The sequence below is a fragment of the Condylura cristata genome, unplaced genomic scaffold, assembly GCF_000260355.1.
Source record: "Condylura cristata isolate star-nosed mole 26May11 unplaced genomic scaffold, ConCri1.0 scaffold00065, whole genome shotgun sequence".
NCBI lineage: Eukaryota > Metazoa > Chordata > Mammalia > Eulipotyphla > Talpidae > Condylura > Condylura cristata.
This window is the reverse complement of record NW_004567166.1, coordinates 176,693-187,695: the sequence shown is the minus strand read 5'-3', so window position 1 is coordinate 187,695 and position 11,003 is coordinate 176,693. Positions and strand designations below refer to the sequence as shown.

General features: G+C 61.4%; 2 protein-coding genes across 2 annotated transcripts in view; both read left to right on the top strand.

Annotated features, from left to right (window-relative positions):
- Positions 1–209: 209 nt before the first annotated feature.
- On the top strand, positions 210–7,383 carry PAK1IP1 (PAK1 interacting protein 1). The gene is made up of 10 exons (XM_004695456.2): positions 210–346; positions 1,980–2,142; positions 3,568–3,688; positions 3,760–3,834; positions 4,171–4,223; positions 4,541–4,686; positions 4,758–4,855; positions 6,055–6,154; positions 6,674–6,788; positions 6,922–7,383. Exons 1-10 carry the CDS (start codon positions 263–265, stop codon positions 7,125–7,127), a joined length of 1,161 nt encoding a protein of 386 aa, XP_004695513.1. The 5' UTR covers positions 210–262; the 3' UTR covers positions 7,128–7,383.
- Positions 7,384–10,191: 2,808 nt separating this feature from the next.
- LOC101635507 (furin-like) overlaps positions 10,192–11,003 on the top strand; it is a 1,841-nt gene continuing 1,029 nt past the window's right edge. The window contains exon 1 of the mRNA XM_004695455.1: positions 10,192–10,320. Coding sequence (XP_004695512.1) covers positions 10,192–10,320 — 129 coding nt within the window. The remainder of the gene's footprint in view (positions 10,321–11,003) is intronic.

The window sequence follows — 11,003 nt, the reverse complement described above, 5'->3', positions numbered from 1 at the left end:
GCTTCCTGGGACACGCCCACGAGCCCCCACTTTTGCTCCTCGCGATGAGAGCCATCCAGTGAGGCGTCCGTCCTTCTCTCTTGGGAGCCCCGCGAGGTTCTCGCGCGCTGCGTGTCGTCCGCGCCTGCAGGCACCTGGGCAGCCGCCTTGCGCTGCGACGCAAAAGTCGCGCGCCTGCGGCAGGACCCCCCGCCCGAACGTCACCCGCGCGCCGCCCCGAGCGTCACCGCGCGCCGCCGACAGCCCCGGGCGCACCGGCAGGATGGAGCTGCTGGCCGGCTGCTACGAGCAGGTCCTTTTCGGCTTTTCTGTGCGCGCGGAGCCGGCAGCGGACGGCGGCCCTGGGGTGAGAGCGGCGCGGAGGCCGAGGTCGAAGCGGTGTGGCCCCCACGTGGACGCGGGCGCTCGCCTGGTCCTCGGTGACCAGGCCCGGGAGGCCCCGGCGGACCCTAGCGCCCTGGCTAGATGCGTCCCGGACTCGGGGTCGCCCCCGTAGTCGGAGTCAGTTTCTGGGTTCGGGATTTAGTGCGGAAACTGCTCTTGCCTGTGTTTGTGTGCGGGGGTTTTGCCAACGGGTAGCGCGGGTCAGGCCAAGTCGCCCACTCGCACAGGGCCTGGCGGGCTCCCCCGGTGCGGGGGGTCCTTGCGGGGCCTCTCGCGGCGAGGTGCGGAAGAGGCAAAGGGTAAAGGGATGGAGCCCGTGCTAGAGTCGTCCCAGGAGTGGGGGACAGCTGGAGACGCCCATCTGCAGAGAACGTGCAGCGGAGGGTAACGGCAGGAATCCAAAGATGGGGATGTTGCGGTCGTCTAGCAGCTGGGAAGCGAGCCACTGCGCCGCGTCCAGTGGCTCGTAGGCACCTTCCTGAGTCGGTGGCATAGGGCGCTGCTGTGGGAAGGTGTCACCTGCCAGCCTCGAGCCAGTGGACTGGTGGATTTGCCCGATGGCTTTTGCTTCCTCGCCTGAATTTGCCTGACAAATAGCGGAGTTGGGTCTGTAAAGGTGACCCTACTGGTGTGTCTCCCCCGCTGTGTGGCAGACGCACTAGTCGGGGCAGCAGCCCACAGCAGCAGCAGGCGCACCAGGCTCGTTTCACAAAGCAGGAGCTGGACGCTGGGACTGGGACATAAGCTCCGAGGCCAGCAGACTGGGGTCCTCAGCCGCCGTCTGACCCTTGACACCCTGCACAGGACGGTGACGGCCCTTCACTGCCCCCAGCCTGCCTCTCACCTCTCCTGACCTGCTTCTCCCTGGGCCCTGCAGCCCGCAGGCATCATGTGCTCAGAAGAGCTCCCCTGGCTTCTGGTCGAGGGGGACTGCTGCTGCCCTCACAAGTCCACTTGCGGTGACCGTCTTCTTGTGTCACAGGAGCCGACTGGGTTTTGTGTTCCCTGCGGGTGGGAGAGGAGCCCTGCTGCTCGCTGACGCTCCTGCCATCTCGTTCAGCTCACGGTGCTTGTGTCTAGCTGCCGTCCTGTGCTTTTGAGTCCAGAAGGTCCACATTGGTCAGTGGGCTTTCTGGGGGCTCCTGGTGGCTCCAGAGGAGGCTTCTCTGCCCCATTGGTGTTTCTTTCCAGCTCTGGTGGCCATGCCCATGTGGCAGAGGCCCGGTTATTTAGCTGTCTGTGGGCCCGCAGGAGTGGCTGCCCATCAGAGCAGGACTGCTGACCGGCCCATGCTCACTGCTGTGCTCAGCGAAGGACTCGGTGTTTGAGTCCGGGCATGGCAAGAGCCAGCGGTGTCGCGTGGCGGGATGCTGGATTTCACGTGGCGGGATGCTGGATTGGGCCTGGCTGGGCCGGCCCGGGCCATAAGGCCACTGTTGCCACCGGCCATCTCCCCTTTACCTCCAGCAAAGTTCTCGGGCTCCGGGTCTGTGCACTTCCCGCCCCCGACTGCGGGCCCACAGGTGATTTGCGTTGGTGGGCGCTGGCTCCCGTGCGGTGTCTGCGGCACTGACCATCTCACTGTGTTTCGGCAGAAGTGGACCCCGGCGGCCGACTTCACCCACCACGCCCACACGGCTTCCCTGTCCGCTGTGGCTGTCAACAGTCGCTTCGTTGTCACTGGAAGCAAAGATGAAACGATCCACATTTATGATATGAGGAAGAAGGTGGACCATGGGGCGCTGGTGCACCACAGCGGTAAGGTGGTTCTCCCAGGTGGGGCCGGCTGTGCCACTGACGTTGCATGCAGCTCCTCAGGTCTACACTTGGAGCTGCCCGTCAGGAACCAGGGCTGCAGAGGATGGCGGGAGGGTGTGGTCAAGGCCGGTACGTCATCCGGGAAACTTCGGGTTGGTGCCGCTACCTGGGTCACAACCCTGGGCCAGAAACGTGACCCTCACAGCAGCCTGTTCGGTGCACGGGGCGGTTGTAGGGAGGCTCAAGGGAGGCAGAGCAGCAGAGGAAAGGTGGGGCCCCCACCGCCCCACGCTGCTGGTGGGGAAGTGGGAGGCAGGGGCCAGTGTGGGTTTGAGGAAGTGCAGGCCGGTGGGAGAGAGGCTGGTGACAGTCACCGCCGCCTGGTGGAGGCAGCAGTTGTGGGAGCTGCGGGACCCTCTAGAGAGGAGGGGCGCGGGGCATCAAGGGGGCGCGAGTGTCAGTGGCAGGTCTGCCGGAACCACGTTGCGTGGGGTCCTGGGCCCAAATTCAGCACAGGGGTGTGCCGGGAGGCTCGATGCTGGGGGCTGCACTCGGGCCGCCCAGTACCGGTGGAGCCGCCGTGTGCAGGGTCCCTGGTGGCTCTGTAGCCCCCTGGCTGCCAGGTTGTGGCAGGCCCAGAGAGTAAGGCCACCGCTTTCTCGGCACTGAGTGTCAGGTGCTGGGTTTGTGGGTTTGTGGGGATGCGGACCTGAGCATCTGAGGAGAGCGAGAGGGAGGACAGGTGGCAGAGTCAGGCGCACCGCAGAGCTCTGCATAAGTCGTGCCCTGTGGTGGCGGGTAGTGCCCCAGCGCCCCGCTACAGCCCAGGCAGCAGGCATCTCCCTCCAGGAGACGCTCTCGGCCGAGGGGATGCTTCTCCAGCGACGTCAGCTTGATATTCCCCTCTGCCCCGGCCTCTCTCTGTCCAGGGAGGACCCCAACCTCGGGGCTGGGCTGGGTTGGCCTTTGTGCTCAGCCATGCAGGGGACGGCATAGAGCGCTGGCATGGGCACAGAAATGTGGCCTGAGTTCCTGCCTCCCTCAACGGCGGAGAGCCTCTGGCAGGGTCCCCACCAGTAAGCATGAGGGTCCCCGTGTCATTGAGGCTGCCTGGACACAGTGACTCATCAAAGGCCCCTGGCTCTGGTGAGGGACAGCGCCGGGATCCGTGGGCTGGTGCGCAAGGGACTGGACAGTGGCTCGCTGTCTGCCAGGAGTGGCAGGGCGGTCCCTGTTTACGCCTCTGCGCAGGCCACTCCCAGTGGCCCACACCGGCTGTGACCCAACTCCTGGACAGTGAACGCCCACCAGGCGTGCGGAGCCCCGAGTGGCCTCGGCTACACGGAGGCGGCTGGTCACTGTGAGCTGGCGTTGACGGAAGTGGAGTCTCATTCCGTGTGACCTTGGCTCTTGGTTTTCTCACAGGCACAATTACTTGCCTCAAATTCCATGGCAACAGGCACCTGATCAGCGGGGCCGAGGACGGGCTCATCTGTGTGTGGGACGCCAAGAAGTGGGAGTGCCTCAAGTCCATCAGGGCGCACAGGTGAGGCCACCCGCCCGCCCACTGGGCTGCTGTCTGGGTACTGCCGGGCGCTCACGTCGGCTTCCTTTCAGGGGACACGTGACCCACCTCTCTGTTCACCCTTCTGGCAAGTTGGCGCTGTCCGTGGGTACGGACAAGACTCTGAGGTGAGCCGCTAGTCCCGAGGCGTCCTCGCAGGTCCTGGCGTTTGCTGCGTGTCACCAGGCGCTCTGTGCTGCATCCAGGCGAGGTGGCCCTCGCAGCGAGCGGGGACACAGATGCCAAGCTGTGCATGTTGCCTGCCAGCGGTTGTGCTCTTGGGGGCTGCAGTGACTGGCCTAGAAGGGAGAGCGCTGGGGAGCAAAAATGGGTGCTCGGGGCAGTGCAGGGCCAGGGTGTCTCGGCAGCCAGCCTCGGCCAGGGCCCGTGAGCACCGCTCCGTCCTGCGCGCTGGCACATGCAGTCAGTGGCGGGGTCACCTGAGAGTGCTTCCTGTCTTGCAGAACTTGGAATCTTGTGGAAGGGAGATCAGCCTTCATAAAAAACATAAAGCAAAGTGAGTATTTGCGTGTGGGGTCGGGGGCCTCATGTAGACCAGGGGACTCAGGTGCACCACCGTGGGTGGGCGGCTCCCTCGCAGGTGTGCGCCTGTGGTGGCTCCACGCAGCCGGCCTGTGACCTCCGAGCTCATTTGAAGCGAGCTTATTGTTTAAACTCAGCTTGGAAAGCCTGTGTCATGGATTTGCTGAAAAGGTTACATGAAAGAGCAAGTTCGAGCTGCACAGTGTAAATGTTCGCTCTGTTTGCTCCTGTGACCTTTTCCTCTCTGGTTTCTTGTTTGTGGGATTTGGAACCGTGTGCATGTGCTCACAGATGCCCACATAGTGGAGTGGTCCCCCCGAGGGGAGAAGTACGTGGTCGTCACACTGAACCAGATAGATGTCTACGAGCTGGGCACGGCATCAGTCAGCGGCACCATCGCCAGTAAGCGGAGGGTGTCCTCCGTCAGCTTTCTTTCCGTGAGTGTGGGGCGGTGGGTGGTGGGGGCCGGGGCGGGCTGTGGGTGACCTGCGGGCCTCCTGCCTTCTAGGAGTCTGTCCTCGCGGTGGCTGGCGACGAAGACGTGGTTAGGCTTTTTGACTGCGACTCACAGGTGTGCCTCTGCGAATTCAAGGCTCATGAAAACAGGTACTTTTGCCATCTTGGGGTGTGCCCCTGTGCAGCGTGTCTGTCAGGTACGCCAGCTCCGTACGCTCAGTTTCCAGATGAGAGGTGTCGGGGCTAGTTGGCAGTACGGGGTTCCTTGCTCTGATATCTTATCAGAGGCCTGCACAGTCAACTCTGCGTCCAGGAGCTGGCGCCCAGCCCCTGGCCTTCTGTCCCTCACCCCTTCTCACAGTCCTGAGGGAGGCAGTGACACATGTGACCATAGCCATCCCTTCCTGCTCCTTCGCCTCCTTGGGCCAGGCTTCATCTGGGCCATGGCTCAGGGGTGGGGCCTTGCCAGGCTGGGTGGTGAGCTGGGGTCACCTCACCTTCTGATTGCCCGTGCAGACCTCTGCACCACATGCGGCTCCAGCCGTCTGGCACTGGCTCCCACGCTCGCCCCACCAGCAGGCCGAGCCCCTGAATGCCCCTGCTGGAGTCAGGACGACCGCTTTCCCTCAGCTCTGCCCCCCTCGGGCCCTCATGTTCTTGGTGACCACGCTGTGGGGGGGCTGCCCGGGAGGGGGACAAGTGCCCAAGCACAGGGTGACGGGGAAGGGTGTGAAAGCTTTTTCTGATAAGGGGAGAGGACCCACGCCAGGGTGGGGTGGGGGGGCGGGGGGGGCGGAGATAGCCAAGTGTGTATGGATCACATGGACCTGTGTGCCATTCAGAGCGGCCTCCTGGGTCACAGGAGGTGTCCGAGCTCTGCTGAGAAGCCACTGCACGGGCAGTACTCAAGCAGATCCCAACGTGTGGGTCTTCAGCTGGGAAGCGACGTGCTTTGATGCGCATCTGGGAGATCACTGTGGTGGGCTCGCAGCAGAGAGGCAGACAGGTGCCCCCAGGGCCCCAAAGACAGAGGCCGGAGGCCTGGAGATGCACAGTAACGGCCTGCCGTCTCTGCACAGGCGCACCTGTACTCAGCTAGGTCCTCACCAGGGCTCTGCGTCCCATCCTCTGACACCTGGTGACTGTCACCTGTCCTCCAGCGCACGTGTAAGCACATAACAGTGCACCTCGTCCTGGACTTCGGGCCCTGCCACTGGTGCACTGAGCGGGGCATGAGGCAGCTGGGGTGGGCGTCACGCAGGGTGCTAGGCATCGGGTCTGGCAGTCTGCCCCGTTGCTGGGTGGGCGGGTGGGGGGGTGGCTTCAGCGGTGCTGTCCCTCCCTGCCAGGGTGAAGGCCATGTTCAGCTTCGAGACTCCTGAGCATCACATCATTGTCACAGCCTCCAATGACGGCTTCATCAAAATGTGGAAGCTCAATGAGGACCAGGTCGGTTGTCACACGTGGTCACGTGTATGCAGGCCCACTGGCGGGGCCCTGTGTGAGCATGGGGTGCACTTATGGTCAGGAGGTCGCCTCCTCCAGGCAGATCCACGGTCGTGGTTTTCAGTTTGGGGCACCACGGAGCTGCCTGGCTGTGCTATCAGAGCTGGCTGGGTGCAGAAACCTACACGAAGCACTGGGTTCTTTCTGCTGTCCAGGAGGTGTTCTTAGTCAGGGTAGCACAGTTGCTAAATGGGGAGAAGTTCTGACGGATCATGGACATACAGCTTTGGACTAAAGTTTGGAAAATTGAGCTCCTGGCGGGTCACACAAGGCTGTGTGTGTGTTTCCTGTGCTCCCCAACATGGCTGTGCTCTCAGTGGTGCCTCCTGTGTCCTGGACATTCTCAGAGCCAAGTCCAACCGAAAGCCGGGGCTTCTCTGAGAGGCATGTTCATACCTGGGGGTGCAGCAGGCTCTGGATTAAGGTAGCTTGGTAGCACCATCACTCTGTCTTGTGTTCTAGAATGTCCCCCCGGTGTTACTGTGTGAAGTGAATACCAGTGCCAGGCTGACGTGCCTCGGGGTGTGGCTGGACAGTGCTGAGGGCCCCAGAGAGAGCCTGGCGGAGCCTCTCCCTGGTAAGTGGGGTGGGTGGTGAGGGTACGCCCCCCCCACCACTCCCTTAGATGGATGGCACCCAGAGGCCCCTTCCTCGTCAGCCTGAGCGTTCCAAGGGAGAAGGGCTTTCAGGGCTTGTCTCTTGTGTTTTAGTAAATAAAGAACAGTCCAGAGTCAGCAAAAAGGCAGCTGGAGGTGCGGTACAGGAGGAAGAAGGGCAGCCGGAGCCAGGGAGGCCGAGTGCTGCCCCACAAGGCCCCCGGGCCGAGCCCACTGCGGGGGACAGCCTGGTGCCCGGCAGGAAGAGGAAGGCCACAGCCCTGCCAGGGAAGAAGAGGAGGAAGAGGGGGAAGGTGTGACTGCGGCCGCTTCTGACGGCGGGTGTGTTTCCAGGGCGCTTCCACTTTCTGAGTGGAGGCTCGGAATTGCCTCTTCTGGAGAAAAGTGCAGCTTAGAAAAGATCACCAAGTCACTGCCAAGTGGTTTTCTTAACATGCGAAAAGCTTTGCAATGGGTGGCGTTTCTGAATCACATGTCACGGTGATGTGTGTTAGTATGTAATATAACTTTTATTATTGTCTAAAGGAAATAAAGATTTTTCTTAGAATGCTGCCATTTTACAGCTATAAATCTCACACATTTTCTACCAGCTCATGTTTGGATCTTTTCTCCTAAATGGGAGAAGAACCCCTCCCTCTGCCTTCCGGCGTTTCTAGTAACTACAGGATTCCGAGATTCTGATCATTTCAGTGCAGGTTTCGTTCATTGTGGTAACAGTGTGCAAAGATGGTCGTAACAGCAGGTGTGTCGGACACGTAATCGCATGTGCAGTGAAGCAGACGTGAAGCCCGCCCCATGTGGGCCTGATACGGCGGGGCTAGTCAGCATGATGCCACGGCCGTCTCCTTCCACGCCAGCCTCTGGGAGTCCCTGGTCGGCTGCCCAGGGCGTGGCCTCGGTTCAGTCCCGACAGCAAAGGCCTCTCCTCACCTGGGGCAGTGACACTTCCTCGGCAGGTCTCCGCAGGTTTGCAGAGACTGTTCCCAAGGATCCCGGAGTGAGTCTGCTGCAGTGTCCAGTGCCTGAGGCCAGGGCAGCCCCCATCAGTGCTTGGGCACCCACTGTGTGCATGCCACATGCGGCCACCTCGTACGCAGCCGAACTGCCGATCTGCCACACTTACCACTCTCGGGGCCAGCGAGCGGGTTTACTTGTCACAGCAGCTTTAGTTTAGGTTAACTGACAGAATCAGGAAGAAGCCAGAGGGTTCCCAAATGCCTGTCCCCCGTGTGTGTAACCCCGTGAGAAGCACCCTGCCCATGCACTGTTCATTGTTTCAGCCAAGTGTGCGCCTTCCTGGCCTCTGGTCCTATGCGCTTGTGGTGCTGGCTGTGGCCCCCCTTCCCCACCTGGTGCTGTCCAAGGTCCTGCCTTTGACCGCCCTGGAGCTGGGGCCTCACAGCCTGCACTGCTCCCACAGGCCCCTGGCAGAGACCCTCGGGGACACGCTGCCTCCTTGTCTCTCCAGAGCTGCTGTTGTGTCTCTAGCACTGAGTTACATCCACTGGCGGGCACGGCGCGTACTCGCTGGCCCACTCGAGGACATGGTTGCTCCCGGGTTTGGTCATGGGCAGGTTTCTGTGTGACGTGAGTTTTCAGCTTTGGGTTAAGTGTGGTTGCTGGATCGTGAAATATATTTAGTTTTAGAAGAAGCTACCAGGATGTCTCCCCAGGTGGTAGCACCGTCTTTGGGGGTGGGAGGGGTGGTGGCTGGCTGCGCATGCTCATGCGATACGAGTGTGCTTAGGTGCTTGGCCTTTGGTTTTTCTTTTGGTCCTTTTTTTTTTTTTTAGTAATATAATAGTTTATTTTTACATCATTTTGTGCATATCAGTTGTAATCCCCATGGCCTTCCCATCACCAGATCACCCGTGTGCCATCACTGGTCCATTTTTTTTAAGTGATTTTTCTTTTTATTTATGCACACAAGAACTGGGGTACAGGCCAGAGGCATGGGGGTGAGAGGACTCTCCAGAGATAGAAAGGGAGCAGAACAAGTAGACTGAAGTCTGCTATGGAGGGGGCAGCGGGGAGACAGGAGGGCCTGCCGCTCCCAGGGGTGAAATGGACTCAGATTCTCACCACGATGGCCCAAGACTCAACCCATAGGCCGCCAGGGAGGCCCAGGGTCCTTTGTGTGCTTGGACAACCATTCTTTACCAGAAGTCTGTTTTGCGAGTACTTCCCCAGCCCGGCTTCTCATTCTCGTCTTTGCTGAGGTTTTCACTGTACCGAAGCCCGACTCACCAGCTCGGGGGTGGGGGGCGCCTGTGTCGGGAATTCTAAGTGACTGTCTGGACAGGGGCAGTCTCACATTTGCATTAAATCTAGTTACTTTTGGGGTCATTTTGGGACGGCCGTCAGATCTGCTCGTGGGGCTGTGTGCCCATCACCCCGTCTCCTGTGCCTCTTACAAAACTGGGGAAATCCTCGACACCCCTGGAGACTTCACATGGTGCTCCTTGCAGCCACCTGCCCAGCCCCACCGGGCGGGTCGGCTCACCGTGAAGTCACTCAGGGAAGCTTCTGTGGTTTGCTGCGTCTGGGAAATACACATGCTAGGATCACCAGCTGTTAAAACTCGTGTGGCCTTTCACCATAAGGATACACTGGCCCTTTTGTCCCTGTACTTCAGGTCATGAGGGTGGTCTGTCAAGACTAACCTGACCTTTTGAAAACAGCCGTTCCCAGGCGTCCATGCCTGACTGTCCTGGGGAGCAGACGTCTCCGATGTGAAGATGAGGCAGAGCTTCCCTGGCAGTGAAGACGTCCTGACTCCAGCGCCAGTCGCTGCAGTGCCAAGCCCTTCCCCCCTCTGACCCAGGGCTTGACGTTTGCTCTGTGGTTCTGTGCAGCTGGCCTGGGCTGCCCCTAGCTCATGGTTCCGGACCTGGCAGGTTGTGCACATAAGGGGTCAAAGCAGCTGCGTCCCTTGTGCGTGGGTATGTTATGAGGGGTCTGACCCCAGAGGGCAGATGCGTGATGTTCTTGGTGAGTATTCGCTTGTCTCTTGCTTCACAAGGGGATGTCAACAGAAACTTTGGAATCTGAGTTACATAATATGGTCGTATCTGCCCTTAGGAGTTGGCAGGTTCAAACTCCAGAGATTTGGGGTTTTGTTTTATTTAGAAACACCTGACGTGGGGTTCATGGCTTTGAAATTCCAGCCTTGGTGCCGAAACTGTTCTAGACGTGGATGTGGGTGATGCAGATGGGTCCTGGTGCTGAAGGGCCTGGCACAAACCCAGCCTCCACTCTGCACTGTGCCTAACTGAGGCCGGGGTGTAGAGAGGATCTGCAGCGGCTACGGGTACCCACCAGGCCCGCGCTGCCTCGGATGTCAGTGAGGGCGAATGACCGGGAATGACCACGTGCCTCAGTGTCACTGATGCACTCCCCAACCGTGCAGGCAGCCAGGAAGGGCTGCAGGAAGAGAACCCACGCAGGCTTGTCCATGATGGCTTTTGCCTGGTCGCCGAGGGCAGCCTGGCGGTGAGAGGCCGGGAGGGGCGCACGCGTGGGCCTGCTAGCCGCGTCAACGCTGGGCCTCAGCGCTGGTACCACAGATGAGCTAGAGGGCTGGTACCCACAGATGAGCTGGTACCCACAGATGAGCTAGAGGGGCTACGCCCCAGCCCCTAGGTGAGACGGTGTGGGCCCCGCCCCCGTGAAAAGCCGGGTGTGGGCCCCGCCCCCCCGAAGGCGCCCCGCCCCCGCGACGAAGCGAGTGTGGGTGCCCCATGACGCTCTCAGCGCGTGAGGAGCCGGGTACGGGACCCGCACCCCGGGACCCGCACCCCGTGATGAGCCCCGGCTGTGAGCCCCGCCCCCCGGAGGCGCCAGCCCCGCGACGAAGCGAGTGTGGGTGCCCCATGACGCTCTCACCGCGTGCGGAGCCGGGTACGGGACCCGCACCCCGTGATGAGCCCCGGCTGTGGGCCCCGCCCCCAGGCGCCCCGCCCCGCGACGATCCGAGTGTGGGTGCCCCATGACTCTCTCACCGCGTGCGGAGCCGGGTACGGGACCCGCACCCCGTGATGAGCCCCGGCTGTGGGCCCCGCCCCCGCGCGCCCCGCGACGATGCGAGTGTGGGTGCCCCATGACGCTCTCACCGCGTGCGGAGCCGGGTACGGGACCCGCACCCCGGGACCCGCACCCCGTGATGAGCCCCGGCT

Bases quoted from the DNA above. Each gene is read 5' to 3' on its own strand.
- PAK1IP1 (XM_004695456.2), top strand. From the start codon at position 263: ATGGAGCTGCTGGCCGGCTGCTACGAGCAGGTCCTTTTCGGCTTTTCT. The intron at 4,856-6,054 runs GTACTTTTGCCA...CCTCCCTGCCAG, and splicing joins TTCAAGGCTCATGAAAACAG to GGTGAAGGCCATGTTCAGCT. The intron at 6,789-6,921 runs GTAAGTGGGGTG...CTTGTGTTTTAG, and splicing joins CCTGGCGGAGCCTCTCCCTG to TAAATAAAGAACAGTCCAGA.